Genomic DNA, 16,696 nt, shown 5'->3' with positions numbered 1-16,696 from the left:
CAGCGGACCCCTCTTCCTCCCCACCATATCCCTCCTGGGCAGGCCCCAAGCTGGGCATCCTGGGCCTCAAGGGCCTCCCTGTCTGGTGTTGGAGCCAGGCCTGGGCAGGACAGTGTGAGACTGGCTCCTCTGGGGGTAGCTGGTGCGGGGGAGGGCACTTTTAACCGTCCTCCAATTCCAAGAATCCAAGAGGATCCTGGGCTCTACAGTAGCAGAATTTCAAAAGTGGCTGACTGAAGGGGCTGGTTCCCATGGCCAGGTGTCACCCAGGACACCAGGGCCTGAGCTCCCGACCGCATCTCAATCTGCTTCTGTCTGCACCTAGAGCGGGTCTTGTGGCTGGTGGGGATGCAGGCAGGGTGGGGGAGAGACCACAAGGGACCAGGGGTGCATGGGTTTTCAAAGTAGACCCCCCTAAAGTGTTTGCCTGGGAGGGAGCACTGCTAAACCCACCTGCGTTGGTGGGAGGCTTCCTGGCCCTGCCCCCCACTGTGGGGCACCCTCAATGTATAGTTAGGGCTGGCGATCAAGGGCATAGGCTCAGGGCAGCCCCGGGTCTGGTGTCGGGGCCAGGCTGGGCCCTGCGTGTAAATTCTCCTCTTCCAGAACCAGCACAGGCACTGCTAGGATGGAGGAGCCAGACTGCATTTATTCATCTCCAAAAAGCAGGGGCCCCCGCTGGCCACCCTCCTCGGGGGGCCTGCCTGCTGGGAGCCGCGGTTAGACTAGAGGGGCCGGGATTGGGTCCAGGGACACGGGGTGCAGTGACAGTGGACAGTGCGCGGCGGGGAGGGTACTGAGCCTCAGTTTTTCCGTCCAGAAAACGGTGGCGGCTGTGCGGATCAGACGACACATCGTAGATCCTCAAGCGAGAGCGTGACTGCTCATCCCTCTGGCTTGGCCGAGGTGGGACCTGGAGCCCTGACCTCGAGAGACCCCCCTGAGTGGCGGTATCTCTACGACATCGGGTCAAGCGGCGGGACTCGCAGCAGTTCATAGGAGTGCGCAAGCGCGGGACCCTGCGGCTGCGTTGGACTAGCGCCCCCTTGTGGCCACAGTGGGAACCACCGGCCTGGCGGGCGGGCGGACGGACGCTGCTGAGTTAAGTGTATCCTCCTGGGTGATGGGGGCTCTCGGACCCCAGAGAGTCCATTAGGGTGATCGTCTGAGGAGTGTGAGCCCCAGGGTATGTGACAATGTGAGGGAGTGATAGCCTCCCAATAGTAACAGGTCACATCAGGACACGTGGTCATCTGAGGCTCAGAGCAGTGAGCGAGCTCCCAAGAGCAGCTCCGGGCTCTGCGTGAGGGCCCGCGTCTGACACTGCAGGGCATGCAGCAGGAGCTCAGTAAATGTCTGTGGCGTGAGAGTGAGTGGATAAGTGTGTGAGCCATCAGCGTGTGCAAGGGGGTTAGGAGTGGTGGCCGGAAAGTCATAACGTGTGTCTACACTGTCAGACCTTACAGCTGGTGAGTGCCACCCTCAGAAAGGGCCCCCGTCCACGGAAAATGGAAGAACCTCTAAAGGCTCCACTGCAGCCCCAGCCGCTGGTGGACGGGACAGAGGGGCAGAGGGAGGCCTCATATACCCCAGGATGGGCCCAGCCCAGCCCCCCGCACGGGGCAGACAAGGCCCCCTGCAGGCCTCCTCCTGGGGCCTGGAAGCTTCCTGTCAGGGCGGTCTCTCCATGTCACCTTTCAGCCTCACTCGAGGCAGGCAGAACTGAGGCAGATGGAGGCGGAGGCTGGATGCCCAGCCTGACCACAGCCCTCCCCTGAGTGCAACTTCACTGCCTGGAGCGGGGGAACTGGGAAAGCCCAAGGCAGGACTGCTAGTGGTGGGATGGATTTCAGGCAGGGTGGGGAGGTGCGATGGGGGAGGGGCACGTAGGTGCAGGTCCCCCACTGCCCCAGACCCAGCTGTACGGGCCAGGCTAGGGGCTGAGGCTGGGGAGGGGTTCCAGGCCAGGCTCGCAGCCCACGGGCAGCGTGGCAGCCTCGCTGGGTGGGATGTGGTGGGTCATGTAACGCGTCCCCATGAAGGAGCCGGTTCGCAGCTGCTCTGGGGCCTCCTCCGGCCACCACAGGCTGGAGCTGGATGGGGAGACGAAGAGGCGCAGCTGTCATCCTGCTGGGTGGAGTAGGCTGCCGAGCTCCCCACTCCCAGAGCCCTCCCCCTGCAGCCTCTGCTCTCCCTCTCCTCCCTTGTAGAACCAACTGGAGGTGTGCTTCCTCCAGGTGGCCACCCTGACTACCTGGGTGTCAGTTCGCTGAAATGATAGAGGGCTCACTGGAGAGAAAACAAGGTCAGGGAGGAGAAGGGCCCGGTCAGAACGAGGTGGCCCCTTCTCTGAACCTGTCGTCAGAGGAGCTGCTGGACCACCTCCCTGACCTCCCAGGTGAGAGATATTGGGGGGGGGGCGGGGAATTCCCTGCACATCCCTGGAAGAGGCACCGCCCACCTCAGAACCACAGGGCTCATGGAGGGCTTCCAGGTGCTGGGACCAGTGAGAGGGAAGGGGTTCTGGGTGAGAGAGGGGCCCTCGGGGGTGTCAGCACTCACAAGCGCACGCTGGAGGCTGCCAGGAAGGCCAGGAGCAGGAGACCGGCCAGAGAAGAGAGAATGGAGGTAATGACAATCATGTCGCCACTTCGCCGGCCTGGCCACGTGTCAATGGAGCCTGGGGACTTCCCTGCACACACAGTGGCTCTCAGAGGCTGCCCCTGGACCCCAGGGCGGTCACCTCCCCACCATGCTCCCACCCAAGGCTGACTGCCTTACATCCCCAGCCAGCCTCCTGAACCCATCCATCTGTCCCTCTCAGCTAGGCATCTGTGTTCTGCCAGCCTGGACCACCAGCCATCGCTCCAGCCTCTGCCTTGGTCTCACCTTCTGGGCTGTTCCCACCGATGTGCCTGCCCACTGCCCCGCCTGTGGCAGGAAGCGTGGCAACAGAGCTCAGGACTGCCCTGCTCCTGGAGCCTGGCATTCAAGGCCCTCACATGACAAGACCCACCAACACCACCAGCCCGGCCTCTCAGCCCATCTCCCGGGCGCCCACATGTGGGACACTCCAGCGTTTCACGTGCCGTTTCCTTATCCCGGGACCCACGGCCCTGACCGACTCCAGCCTCCTTCTTGCCCTGGCCCTTCTCCTCCACCTGGCAGTGCTGGGCACAGGGTTGGCTCCTTGAAGGAGGGGAGACTGCTTCTGTCTATGACGGGGCTGGGGCCCGGGGCACCCGAGGGTTGGCCAACATTTTGGGGTGGACAGAGCCGGTGTCTCTGCTGATGGGGTTGACCCAGTGCCCCAGCCTCCAGCACGAGGTTCTGTATGGGGCGGGGGCCGGCTGAGCACGACCATGGTGGAGAGGGCGGCCAGTCCACACGGGGCAGACTAGAGCCGGAGCACCCCTCCCCCAGCGCTACCTTGGCGGAGAGTGATGGGGTCGGACCACCTCGTCTGGGCCTGGGGTGAGCCCTTGGAGTCCATCAGGAGGAACTTCACCCTGGGGAGAGGAGGAAGGGTGAGGCTCCGAGCCTCGACTGCCCTGGGCGAGGCACCCACCTTGGCCAGGCCCCAGGCAGCTGTTGCTGGCTGGCCAGGCTGTGGGCCTTTCCATGTATAGGGCAGGGTGGGGCCCATCAGCATCGCTGAAGCCTGGCCCTGCTCTAAGGACCCCCGGAGACCTCTCTGGCCACAGTGACCTGTGCCAGCAGCCCCAAACCATCTGAACCGTCGCTCTCCAGACACTCTATCTGGTTTAGGTGGCCCCGATTACTAAGTGTCACATGCAGGGTGGCTCAGGGTGGCTCAGCGGGGCGCATGGGGCTGGGGGGCCCTGGCTTCCCAGAGAACTGCTGGCTGTGAGGAGTCTGTGAGGCCTTGGAAGGCGCCCCTATAAGGGCGGGTACCCCAGGCAAAGGCCAGGGAGGGAAGGCTGTGATCAGGGCGCACTCGGAGCCCGGGATCACGGGAAGGGGCAGGCTGAGCTCGGGGGGCACCGGGAGCCGTGCGAAGCCTCGGTTTTATCTTTGTCCGCGGGTGGAGGGCGGAGCTCCGGAAGGTTTCCGAGCCGCAAGGAACGCAGGCAGGCTGGCACTGACGGGACGGCTCCGGGGTACGCTAGGGATGCGGCGGCAGGTATAACTGGAGGCCGCGCCAGGGAGTGGCCACGGGGAGGGGGAGGGGGACCTGGCCGGGCTGGGTGAGAGGGCGAGGGAGGCGTGGGTGGAGCCTGCGCCCCCTGCCGGTTCCCCCAGCCGCACTTGGTCTCCCCGAAGACCTCTGGCCTTGTCCCCTCGTCTGACACCTGCTCTCCCACCCCGGCTCCACCCTCAGCCCCAGGCTTAGTTTCCCGCCAGATTTACCTGTGGGAGGGACGGTGGGCCCTGCAGCATTCCCCTCCCCCCTTGTGGGGCCTGCAGACTCCTCCCCAACCCCCACCCCACCGGCTCTGCGATGCCCATCTCCTCCTCGTGGGCCTCCTGGAAGGGCCACATTCTGTCTGCCCCCCCAGCTGGTCGGACCCCACAGAGGAAGAAACCCAGGCTTGTGAAGGGGAGGGGCTTGCTCCGCCTGCAGCCGGGAAGGGGACGGGCCAGGACAGAGGCCTGGGGAGAGGCTGGGGTGGGGGGGCAGCCTGGTCCCCAAAACCCCTCCTCTCCCAGCACAGCCCTCTCCCAAGGTCCAGGTTGGGTGACCCACCTGTAAGGTCCAGGGCCGGGGAGGGGGGCGTTGCAGTACGGTGGCTGCTGGAGGTCAGCAAGGCAGCCGGCGTCATTGCCCACCCTAAGCACCGGGGCGGCCCCCCTGCCACCCACTGGGTCCTCACAGGGCAGCTGATCCAGGGTCAGGGGCAGCGTCATGTAGTGGCCATCCGTCGGCAGCCTCGGGGAGGCTGGGATCTCAGCCAGTGTCTGGGGACTCTGGAAGTCCCTGGAGGCTGCAGGAGTGAGGGACAAACAGATTGGGGCCGGAGGGGAGGAGCGGACGGGACTTCGCCACAGCCCCTGGCTGGGTCCAAGGCCTCCAGCCCTGGCCCTCCAAGCCTCACATGAGACTTTGTCACCTCTCAGAGCGCGCTCTGGATAAAGCCCAAACTCCCAATCCACACCCAGTTGTGAGGGGTTCCCAGGGCCCCTGCAGCTGTCCTCAGCCCCAGGCCTGCACCAGGACATACCGTTGCTGAAGGCCACCACCAGCCAGACGGTGCTGGCAGCACTGGCGTGCCCTTCCAGGACACAGCGCGGCTGCTCCAGGGAAAACGTGGTGGCCGTGACCTTCCCTTCCAGGTCCCAGGCTGTTATCCGTGGCGTGTAGGGGATGAGCTCTGCGGCCGTGGAGATAGGGGTGAGGGCCCAGGGCCCACTGCCCCTGGGGCTGTCTCTCCCAATCGGAGGGGGCGGGCTCCCAGGGTCCCGGCAGGTGCCCCAGCCCCTTGGATCTGGCCAGGGGCACCCATCCCGGGACCCCCACTCACCCAGGCTCGTGCAGGGCTGGGGCCACACCAGCACCACGAGGAGCAGCAGACAAGGGCGCAGCTGCCTCCAGGGGAGCCCCATGATGGCCTGCAGAGCACCCACGCATCCACAGCCTGGGGCTCGGCCTCACCCCCTCCCCCAACACCGCGGGCCTGGAGGAGCTGGTTAGTCAGGCTGCCCCCTGGCCGAGGGCTTGAAAGACCTGAAAATGTAAGTTCACCCTCACTCCTCCTCCCAGCCCAGCCCACCACGGGGAGGGAGCTGGGCAGGGCTCCGGTGTGGGGCAGGCCAGGGCCAGTTAGGAGGGCAGGAGCAGGGCCGCTGGAGCTGAGCGAGAGAGGTCATTGGACCCCCAAGATGCAGGCCAGGTCACCCCAGAGGCCCATGTCTGAATTTGGGTCCCACCCAGCCTCCCAGCCCTGGGGAGGAGGGCTGATCTCTGGAAACAAGGGCTCAGGGCCACATGCCAGAGATTCCTGCACCCCAGGTGCCAGGAGCCTCCCTCTGGCCTTCCATCCCCACCCAGGGAAGGAAGTGGGCAGCCCCAACCTGTCTGACGCCAGCCCCATCACCGCCCCTGGCCCTGCTGCCATCTCTGCACCCTGCCCTTCCTCCACAAGGCCACATCCTCCCTCACTCCCCAGTTCCTTCGTCCAAAGGAATCACATGGACTCAGAGAAAGGATTGTAGAGCCCTTGACAGCTAGCAAGTCCCCTACTTCAGTGGTCCCCAACCTTTTTGGCACCAGGGACTGGTTTCGTGGAAGACAATTTTTCCACAGATGGGTACCAGTCTTCGGCCTGGGGGTTGGGGACACCTGCCCTACTTACATTACTCCCACGGGTTCTCACTATATATGTATTTTTAAATTTTTAAGTATTTTTTAAGTATTTAAATTTTAATTTTTTTTGGCTGTGCCACACGGCCTGTGGGATCTTAGTTCCCTGACTGACCAGGGACTGAATCCAGGCCCTCGGCAGGGAAAGCGTGGAGTCCTAACCACTGGACTGCTAGGGAATTCCCTATATGTGTTTTAAAAATTGAGATATAATTCACATACCATGTCATTTTAAAATGTACAGTTCAGTGGTTTTTGTTTTCTGGGGGCTTTGGTTTTTTTGGGGGGGTTTGTTTTTGTTTTGCTTAAACAAGGAGGGATTTATTTTTATTTACAAGAATCCTGGAGGAGGACAGCTGCTGGCATAGGCTTGGTCAAATGACGATAGGGTCAATGTCTCTGAGATTCTCTTGGCCTTTTTCTCATTGTAGCAAGATGGCTGCTGTGGCTCCAGCCATCATATCCTCAATCAAAGTAGGAAGAAGGGAGAAGCAGGGAGGTGTTATCCAATCTCTCTCTTTTATCAGAAAAACATAAGCTTTCCTAGAAGCCCCTGTAGACTTCCTCTTAAATTTCACTGGCCATAAATCACCAGATTCCAGAACCTTTTCACCACCCCATTAAAACAGTCACTCCCAATCCCCCCTCCCCCTGACAACCACTAAGTTACTTTCTGTCTCTCTGGATGTGCCTCTTCTGGATATTTCATATGAAGCGAATCACACAGTGCATCCTTCTCTGTCTGGCTTCTTTCACTTGGCATAATGTTTTCAAGGCTCGTCCACGTTGTATGTGTTAATAGTTCATTCTGTTTTCTGGCTGAACAGCATTCCGTTGCATGGACACATCACATTTTGTTTATCGTGCATCAGCTGATGGACATTTGGGTTGCTCCCGCTTTCTGGCTATTGTGAGTGTTACCGTGGGCATGTTTTCAGTTCTTGGATACTCACCTGGTAGTTTTAATTGCGGAGTCATACGGTAACTGCTTTCTGAGGCCCTGCCCAGCTGTTTTCCAAAGTGGCTACACTTTACATTCCCACCGGCCGTGGATGAGGGTTCCAATTTCTCCACATCCTCACCAATATTTATTCCCTGTTTTTTTTTTTATAATAACCACCCTAATGGGTATGAAGTGGTATCACTTTGTGGTTTTGATTTGCGTTTCCCTAATGACGTTGAGCATTTTCCATGTGCTTGTCAGCCATCTGTGTATCTTTTTCAGAGAAATATCTATTCAAGTCCTTTGCCCATTTAAAAAAAATTGGGGATCTGTCTTTTTATTGTTGAGTTGTAAGAGTTCTTGACATTTTTTGGATACGAGACCCCTATCAGGCATAAGATTTGCGAACATTTTCTCCGATTCTGACTCTCACTGTGCTGTAATGGTGGGAGCCGAGCATAAGGGTGGCACTCGGGTGCCCACCCAACTCCTGTGCCCTGTGAGCAGTGGAGCGAGTCTCACCGTGGAACCAAACAGGATTGGGGTCCAGCTTCTCTATGGAGGCCTCCCTGCCCTCCCCAGCCAACTTCTCCACGAGGCAGTGGGCACAAGTGCCCAGGGCCCACGATACTGCTAGGGGTCCACAAAAATGCTTAAATTTCTTTTAAAATCAGAAAGAAAAAAAAAAAAAGGAACTTCTAGATGAAAGAAAATGCTCTAACATATATTCATCTTTGTACCAGCGCGTTCTAACATAGAATTTCAGTCCTTTTCTTATACGAGAAGGGCTTGTGAAAGCAAACCCCCTCCCGCAAACCCCCTCCCCCACATCCCTTACGTCACTCGGGTGTGTGTCTCTTCAGCCCCAGGCCACACTCACCCCCGCCAGGCAGACAGCAAGCCTGCGAGTATTGGATCCTCCTTCTAAGAAGGTTGGGAAGGATGAGAACTTTGAGGATGGGGTCAGATCAATCCTGTCCGGGATTCCAGTCCCGGCTCTACCGCTGTCACTGTACCCTTGAACCTGTTTCCTCACCTGTAGAATGAAGACAGCAGCACCTGCCCCATGTGAGCAGTACTTAGAAAGCCAGAACCCTGGGGAAAGAGATGGGAGGGGCCCTGGCAGAGCTGCTGGACTGCGCACTGCAAGGAGAACTGGGGCGGGGCCCGGGAGCAGCTCAGGTCAGCGCCCCGCTCCTGGCCTCACTGTAGCCTTGGTTTCTTCATTTAGGGGGTTGGATGGGCAGCCTGTAAGGCCCCTTCCTGTTCTGACGCAGCAGGACATGTGTGCTGGCCTTCACACAACAGATTTTACACACACACACACACACACACGCACACACACACACACACGCACGCACACGCAGCCTCTCCGCTGACAAACCCACCAGGGCCCGCTGACTTTGGCTATAGGGCATTTATTGCAAATAGAACATCTGAGGTATGAGAAGCTGACCCAGACCCAGGCCTGCCCCTGGCTGGGGGCACAGCAGGCAGTCTCTCCTCACCCCCTGCAGGGCCCCCAGCACCGATGGCCCAACGCGGCCCACCGAGGACGGAGGGGCCCACGCACTGAGGTAGCTGCATCCAAAGCCCTCACGAGTGTGACCCCCAGGCTCGCCCAGTTCCCACACAGACCCGGGCCTGGGGGGCCGGGGGATGGGGACAGGCAGGCAGGAGCAGCCTGGGCTCCGGGGGGCACGCCTGCGCCCCCAGCTCACTGCTGCTGCAGGCAGTCCTCAGTCACCCCCTGGGCGGCCAGCTCGGCCAGCACGTTCTGCAGGTAGTTGGGGTCGGGGTAGCCGTGGCCTGTCACGTTGCGGTCCATCTCTGTCTTGTGGTGAATCTCGTTCCACACCACCGTGTCGGTCTCCCCCGTGGTGCTGGACGTCCCTACTGTGAAGATAAGTCGCCTCTTCCAGGCCACCTTCAGCAGCTCCAGGACCTGCCCAAGGGGGAGGGGATGGTGGGGAGGCAGGAAGAGGGGGAAGGGGAGGGAATGGCGGGGAGGGGGGGAAGAAGGTGGCCGTGAACAAGCGCTTAGAACAAACCCCAGCTCCCGGGGCTGGCCTGGAGAGCAGACACCCACCCCGACACCCCCTCACCTCCCTAAGCCTCTTCACACCCTCGGAGCTGTCCCCACCCCAAAGCCACCACACCGGCTCTTCTGTCTGCCTGGCATGCTCTTCCCTGGCCTTCGGAGAGCTGGGAAGTCCCAACTCAGGTCTCAGTGCAGAGGTGGCTCTGCAGGCCACCGCCCCCACCACCCAGGTAGAACGGCCCCAGCGCCTCCCCATCCCGTCCTCCCACTGGAGCACCTGTGAGGTCAGCTCGTCTCTCCCTGGACCCCGGGCACCTGGGATGCCTAACGCACAGCAGGTCCCCGGGAAGGGGTGGCCCACACCCCAGCCGGCCCCCAGGCCTCATCCCCCTCTGCCTGTCGCAGTAAGGTGAGCAGAGGCAGATCTGGTGTGGCCGCCGAGCTGGGCCCTCCCCACCCCACCGCCTCCCACGGCACACAGACAGCTGGGCCCAGAGCTGCCAGCCGGGGGGAAGGGGGGCCACTCCCAGGGGCGTCGGCCGGGCCTTTACCTTGCGGCCCTGGGCGTTGTCCGGAAGGTAGCACTGGCGGGGAAACCCTCTGGCGGTGAACGGCTTTCCAGGGTTGGGGTGTTCCGGGCCCTGCAGGAGGCACACAGATGCGGGGAGTGGGAGCTGAGGGGCCCTCCGGCTGCAGAGGTGCTCGGACACGGGTGCCCAGCCTCACCCCTTCGCCTTCCAGGTGGGGCTACTGCTGCGCTCAAGTGACTAACCAAATCGACTGCCGTCTCACATCTCGCTCTGAAGACCCACCGTGAACACGGCGCCCACCCACGACTGCCCTCCCTGAACCCGGGCCGCTCAGCCTGGCGTCAGACACTCCGGCTAACTCCCTCCACTTCCCCAAAGAGCCCGGACCCTTTAGAGGCTGGGATGGAAGCGCTTGCTTCGCTGGCGGCCCTCCGGGCACGGGGCTCTCTGGACCGGATGGCAGGGCCCGCTGCCTGACACCCTCACTCGGGCACACAGCCCCTCCACTCTCGCTCCAGAAGTGGCCGGAGTGGGGCCCGAGACAGTGGCGGCAGGCTGGACAGAGGCTGGCGGTTGGAACCGCGCACAGCCCTTGCTGTGCCCTCGGCCACACGGTGACACGCCATGTACAACTCCGAAGTCCCCTCCCGCTCTGTGGCTCTACTGCTGTCTGGAGTGTTTCTAAATTTCACTTTGAGCCACAGAGAACTGGAGGGAAACCAGGGGGAGCACATAATTAGACAAAACCGAGTGACATCCCGTCAGACTCCTGGCCCCCACTACCCAGTATCTTCCCAACCTGCCCAGGCTCTGAGATCCCCCCACCTGGTCCAAGGCAGAGACCTCAGGGGCCAGGGCTCCCGTCTGGGTCCCCAATGAGCTTGGGTTCCTGTCCCCGCACGCCCCACGCAGGCCTGGATCAGGCCACTGAGCGGGTCCCTCAAGAGCAGTCAGGCCAGCCAGCCCTCCCCACCCTGTGCTCTGCCCCTGTGGGCTCGCCAGCCGGCCGGCCCAATAAAAGCGCTCCTCCTGCTTGGACGCTTGCTGGCCTTCCACCCAGTACAAGTCCAGCGAAGATGCCTCTGCCTCCAGGAAGCCCTCCCTGGCTCAGGAAAGGGCTAGGGCCACCTCTTTGCTTCCACAACCCTAGGAGCTGGCTCTAGCCCCCAGCACCAGTGCCTCCTGGTTGCTGGTGGCCTGACTTGGCAGCCTAGGCACCTTCACAGTGACCCGGGGTGCGCAGACTGCTAGGAGGGGGCAGGAGAGAAAGGACAGCACCCGAGAAGGGCTGATTCCAGAAAGATCCGAGGAGGCTTCTCTTGTGCCGGGGCCCCTTACCTGAATGCCATGGGGAATGTTGTAGACTATAAGGATTGTCCCACAGTCCTCGTGGCCGGGGAGGGACACCTGGAACGTGAACACCTCCATCTTCCCCCGGGGCTGGGTTCCAGTTTTCTCCCCATAGATGGTTTTGCAGGAAGGACACTGCAAGCTTCCATCCTGGGACAAGGCAGAATGCCGTGGACTGAGTCGGGGCCCCTGAGCGGGCACCCAGGCCAGCCACCCCACTGGCTAGATGGGAAAGAGGCCCACAGGGACACGGGTTTGGCCCCGAGTCACACAGTGGGTCCCAGGCGCATTGCCCAACTCCCAGGCAGCCTCCTCACAAAGAAACTTGATTCTAGAAGCTTCCTTGGAAAGATAAGTTTTAACCCAGAAACTCATGCAATTTTCATTAAAGGGACAAGGTACCCAGAGACTGGCATCAGGTAAGAAAATGAGGTTTATGAGCAAAAGCTTGCATAGCCGAGTCATGTTTAAGATGAAAAAGAAAACCCTGTGAACGAGGGACTGATAAGCTGGCATCTTGGCTGGTACACGATGGCACGGGGACACTGCGCAAAGGCCAGGCCCCGAGGCCCACCACGGGCCTTCGTTCTCTCCGTCCCCCTAACCTGTCCACTCCGGCTAAACTACACCAAAGGCAGGGCAGCCAGGCATCGCCTGCCACCCCCAGGCCCATCCTGCTGCAGGGCCAGGGCTGCAGACATCTCAAGGCTGCCTCCGAGCAGGTCCTGGGCCTCTCACACGGCAGCCCCAGTCACCTGCTTAAGTGCAACATGACAGGTACAGGCTGCGGGAAGGAGACCCCGACCCCAACCCCTGGCCCTGGTGGGCCATGGGTACCTTGTTTCCGTTGCAGTACATGGCCAGCAGGCAGAGCAGGTGGAAGGCGTGGCTGCACTTGGCCAAGCGGCCCACAGCCACCGGCCCAAAGGTCTTGCTGTCGGTCGCGTCGCTGTAGCCGGACGCCATGGACAGCTTCTCCATACAGATGATGCAGTCCTGGAGGGAGACCCAACCCGGGGAACGCTCACCCATGGCCCCTGTGCCACAGCAGGTGAGTCCTGTAGGATCGACCTTCGTCTGCTGAAGTGCCTCACCCCAGTCTAACTCAATCTGACAGCTGTTTGTTCCGGAGGCTGGGAGCACAGAGGGCTCACCGTCACCACCGCAGAGGAGACGGCAGGCGGCACCAAGCGTGGGGGCCGGTGTAACGACTGAAGCACAGGCGGAGAGGGCGGCCAGGACAGCCAGGCAGAGAGGTAAGTACGGGAGGGGCCCTCAGCGCTGGGCTTTACAAGGGAAAGGGAACTTGTCAGACGCACAAGCATGGGAACGGGCCCGGGCCCTCGGGTAGAGAGAAGAAAGCGTTCTGAAGCAGGAGCCAGCGTTTCCGCTGGGAGGGGCGGCGCACCTGCAGGGCAAGGGGCGACCAGGGTGCAGGCGACAAAGCGAGGTGGGGGGAGGACCAGATCCCAGGAGGCCCTGACGGCCACGTTCGGGGCTGGGGCTTCTTCGTCTTACACGTCGGGGGCCCAGCTGAGAGGCTGTGAGCAGCGGGTACTAAGTCATCGTGGCCACGTGTCAGCTGTGTAGCCGGCAGCTTGGAGGGGGGGTGGCGGGGGGCAAAGCAGCCCAGCTGTGCTGGGTGAGCACAAAGGCAGAGACAGACAGACAGACAGCTGTGAAGGGGGAGGGCAGAGCAGGCTGGAGGGAGGGGCCGACGTGAGGATGACTTTCAGGTTTCTGTCCAAACCTTTACCAACCAGATGCTTCCTATGCACTCAGTTTGCAGGAGAAAGAGGCGAGAGAGTCCTCGGCTCTGGACTGGCACGAATGACCTTGACCCCCGCCCCTCCAGATTCTCCAGGACCCTCCACGCAAATCGGAGAAAAGTGGTGCCACAGCCCCGAAGCGAGGCTCAGCAGAGAGAGGCCCAGGTGCAGCCGTGACGGGGGTCTGGCAGGCTGGGTTAGCCACAGGAACCCCGACCGGCCCTCCCAACAGCGGGGGGCAGGATGGCTCTCTGGACGAGGCACCTTCCAGCGGGGGACAGGCTGGCATCCTCGTCTAAGCCACCCCTCATTTCCAAACAAAACCAAAAGCACCGTGGTTCCCGTGACACGCACCTCATCCAGGGCCGTCTTCAGCTCTTCTGTGTAGTTTTTTATCACCTGCTCCGGCTCTGGCTTTGGAGGCCCTCCTAAAAGAGAGAAGAACATAAGCGGTGTCCCGAGGAGAGCGAACTGGAGATGCTGGAACGAGAGAGAAAGGACGACAGGGAGCGGTCCAAGTTGCTGGGAGGGATGTTAGGGCGGCTCAGAGGGGAAGGTTAGCGTGCAAGAGAGGAGAGACCTGGGCCAGGCGCAGAACGCCCCGGAGCTCTGCCAGCTGAGCCCTTCCCAGCCCACGCCGGGGGCCCGGCCCCAGGAGCCCTGGAGGAGACGGAAGAGGGGCAGAGACAGCAGCTGGCCACAGCCCTCAGGAGCCACGACGGGGCCCTGCACACCTTCACTCAGGAAACCCGTCCCAGGCTTCAGAGGACATGCGGAAGGGTCAAACAGCAGCTTCTAAAACAGATACTCTGGAGCACGTTCTGGCCGTGTTATTTTACTCAGCTTTCATCATTCTTGTAAGAAAGTCTCGGTAAGAGAAGTAAGTTTTCTGAGTCAAGTGTGTAGTGCGTGCCTACCCCATGGGGACATCTGTGTGCATACCAACTGCAGGTGACGGCCACACGGCCACAACAAACCAGTCTTCTTGGGCTTGTCCCTGGACTGTGGGGTGTCAGTGACATGCCTCCTCCATTCCTAAGCTGCCCACAGTTCTGTCCCCGACCCCTCCTCCCGAAACCTCCCACTTGTCTGTGTGCACCTGTGCAGGAAGCCTGGAGCGGCCCTGCACCAAACAGGCCCCACCCCAAGGAGAAGAAACGCCCCCAGCTAGAGAATCAGCATGGCAGGGGTTCTCCAGGCAGAGGCAGCTGCAGAATCACAGAGGGACAGCAAAGCGGAGCACAGGGGAGGGACCAGGGAGACCAGCGCAGCCTGGGAAGAGTGATCCCGGCAGGGCTTGTCATCCTGTCTCAAGGTCAGGGGGAGCTCCTGGTCCTAGACCCTGAGACCAGAGGGGCTCTGGTGTGAACCCAAGCTCACGGCCATCAGCCTGTGGCTGCAAAGACTTACAAGCCTGAGCTCCTTCTAGACCAGAGAAGGCCAGGTGACAGTTATGAGGGGAGCAGAGGGGCAGGGACCTGGTGATGTCAGGTTGGATTCTGGCTCTTGGGCTGGGACCAAATCAGGTCACCTCTGAGTCTCAGTCCTCTCATCTAAAAAGTGGACCCAATACCAACCAAAGCCGTGATCACTGTAAGGGCATTAGCTGCTATGACCTGAAAAACAGCTAGAGGCAAAGGAAGACCACGCACCCCATACACACGCACACGCACCCCCATACACACAGACTTCTAGGACTCTGACTCTGGTCGCTGGGGAGAAAGCCAGGCAAAAGCACAGTCCCCACCAGCACCGGGTGGCCATCCTGCTGGCTGGGACTCTATTCTGATTGAGGGGAGGAGGCCTTCTAGAAAAGACTGGTCTAGAAGGCCACGTCGACTAGGGACAGGCCAGTCTCCAGCTGGACCCTGGGATCCCTCCGGTGAGGCCTGGCTCAGCACCCCTACCTCTCTGCCTGCCTGTGCCCAGGCAGCCTTTCAGAACTGGAGGTAACTCACCAGGAGCCACTTTTCTCAAAGGGGGCCAGCCAGGTGACCGCCTACCCCACGAAAGGGACATCCGAGCCCAGGAAGGCCAGAGCGTCTGCTGAGAGCCTTGTTTTCCCGGGGCAAACCCGAGTGCCTCAGGAAGCTGCCGGCCTCTGAGGCAGAGTAAGAAGGGGGAGCAGGGCAGGAGCGACTGCTAGGGGTGGGGCGGGGCTGGGCAGGATTAGCCCCGCCCCTCCCTGGCCTCCCTCCTCCCCCGTTGGGCGGGGGTTAGACAGGCAGTGAACAGGATCAGAGCAACCACCGTACTACTGCTACTTGCCAGGCGCTTCCCAAGCGATTTACTTCCTATTCCTCCCACAAGCAACCTGCCCTGTAGGAGGCGCTCCGCTCATGAACGGGAGGCTTGTGTGAGTTCACAAAGCCCGTGAGCTCTGGAAACCCAGGACTGGCGGAGCCAGAGCCATGCCCCCTCTCACACCATCTGAAGGTCACCAGAGCGGTCGCACTTCTCTGGCCCAACGATGGAAGCAGAGCCATCATCGGCTTTAGAAACGGCAGGTTTAGAACTTACTACCCACAGGCCCCTCCACCTGAGTTCTGTTAAAACTCACAGTGCCTTCCAACGGTTCTGAAACCCCTTCCTCCCTGGCCGTGTGACGGCCAGGGCAGTGGTCATCGGGGGACCCCTCTGAAGTAGCCCCACATGGGCTGGCCCTTCGAAGGAAGCGGCGGAGGGCCGTGGTGGTCAGAGAAGAGCGTTCGGTGCAGAAGAGTCAGAGGCAGCAAGACTCGGAGGAGGCTTAGCAGAGGCCAGAGAGTATTTGTGAGCAGGAACTACCTTTCATGGACATTTTCCTCAATCTCTTAACTGAGCTGTGACTTTTAGAGGCCAGACAGGAGGCGGGAGGGCTGGCGGGCTGGGGTGCGCGGCTAAGACACACAGGGAGTCCAATGGCTGACATCAGAATACTCGTCATGCCTACACGGGGTGCGAGATCAGACATGCAGAGAGGGGAGAAACGTTAGAAGGAGTCGTTCAGCATGTGACCTCCACAAACCCCGGCTGTGTCCAGCTGGCACTGTCAACGGCCATCAGGACCTGCCGATCTCCCCGGGGAATCCGGCTGCTCGAGGCTGCCAGGGCCTATCCGGGCCGGCAGGGCTAAGCTCTGGGTCGGGAACCAGTGAAATGCCTGGCTGGTGGGAGCCTTGGCCCCAAGCTCCAAAGGGGTCTGTGCAAGCAACCCATCAGCCCGTGCCTGGAGCATGCAGTGGGCGAGTCTGTTGCTTCGGGAGGGCAGAGGGCAGAACGCCACCCCCGGAAGCCTCCTCAGCAGTTCTGGTGGGCGCCTCTCTGTGCCAGGCATGAGGAAGGAGAGCAGACGGGCGACACAGAAGGGCGCAGCCAAGCTATGGAGACGCAGATGGGCTGGAGCTCACGGTCCTCGCTCTGTGCCCCCTCGGCCGCGCCCCTCAGCTCCTGCTCACCTTGCCCCCGTGCGGCGCTGCCTGTTTTGCACGCCGCACCTGGCCCGCCTAGGTGCCTTCAGCGCCATCGCTGGGGCGGGGCGGGCCAGCGGGAATGCTGCCCCGGGCCTGCTCCCCCACCGAGGCGTCCCCATGGCCCCTGTGGCCGCTCCTCTGGAGCAGTTGAGGTCCCAGGCCGTGGCTTCTTTCTCTGGTCCCCTTTGCCCTGGGTGGGAGCACAGGGGCAGCCCACAGCGTGAGGGAGCCGCAGCAGGCAGCCGCGCCGAGTGGCCTGTCCAACCTTGTCCCTCCTTCCTGATGCCTG

General features: G+C 61.2%; 2 protein-coding genes across 5 annotated transcripts in view; both read right to left on the bottom strand.

Annotated features, from left to right (window-relative positions):
• Window positions 1–1,784: 1,784 nt before the first annotated feature.
• UPK3B (uroplakin 3B) lies at window positions 1,785–5,610 on the bottom strand (the record flags this gene model as incomplete). 3 transcript variants are annotated; one of them, XM_079944888.1, is made up of 6 exons in its annotated part: window positions 1,785–2,093; window positions 2,563–2,692; window positions 3,430–3,509; window positions 4,709–4,946; window positions 5,184–5,333; window positions 5,484–5,610. In XM_079944888.1, 6 exons carry the CDS (start codon window positions 5,563–5,565, stop codon window positions 1,934–1,936), a joined length of 840 nt encoding a protein of 279 aa, XP_079801014.1. In that variant the 3' UTR covers window positions 1,785–1,933. The 3 variants fall into 3 exon arrangements, with proteins under 3 accessions (XP_079801014.1, XP_079801012.1, XP_079801013.1); XM_079944886.1 differs by having other exon boundaries at window positions 4,709–5,333; XM_079944887.1 differs by having other exon boundaries at window positions 5,184–5,565.
• A 3,036-nt stretch (window positions 5,611–8,646) lies between these two features.
• DTX2 (deltex E3 ubiquitin ligase 2) overlaps window positions 8,647–16,696 on the bottom strand; it is a 33,829-nt gene continuing 25,779 nt past the window's right edge. The window contains exons 7-12 of one of the 2 annotated variants that reach the window (XM_079946105.1): window positions 15,743–15,883; window positions 13,310–13,383; window positions 12,024–12,182; window positions 11,175–11,336; window positions 9,858–9,947; window positions 8,647–9,210 (exon numbers count right to left, since the gene is read on the bottom strand). In XM_079946105.1, coding sequence (XP_079802231.1) covers window positions 8,983–9,210; window positions 9,858–9,947; window positions 11,175–11,336; window positions 12,024–12,182; window positions 13,310–13,383; window positions 15,743–15,883 — 854 coding nt within the window. In that variant the 3' untranslated portion in view covers window positions 8,647–8,982. The remainder of the gene's footprint in view (window positions 9,211–9,857; window positions 9,948–11,174; window positions 11,337–12,023; window positions 12,183–13,309; window positions 13,384–15,742; window positions 15,884–16,696) is intronic. The other variant, XM_079946106.1, reaches the window with a different exon arrangement.

This window comes from Stenella coeruleoalba (genome assembly GCF_951394435.1).
Source record: "Stenella coeruleoalba genome assembly, chromosome: 15".
In the NCBI taxonomy this organism is placed as follows: Eukaryota; Metazoa; Chordata; class Mammalia; order Artiodactyla; family Delphinidae; genus Stenella; species Stenella coeruleoalba.
This window is presented reverse-complemented; position numbering and strand designations above follow the sequence as displayed.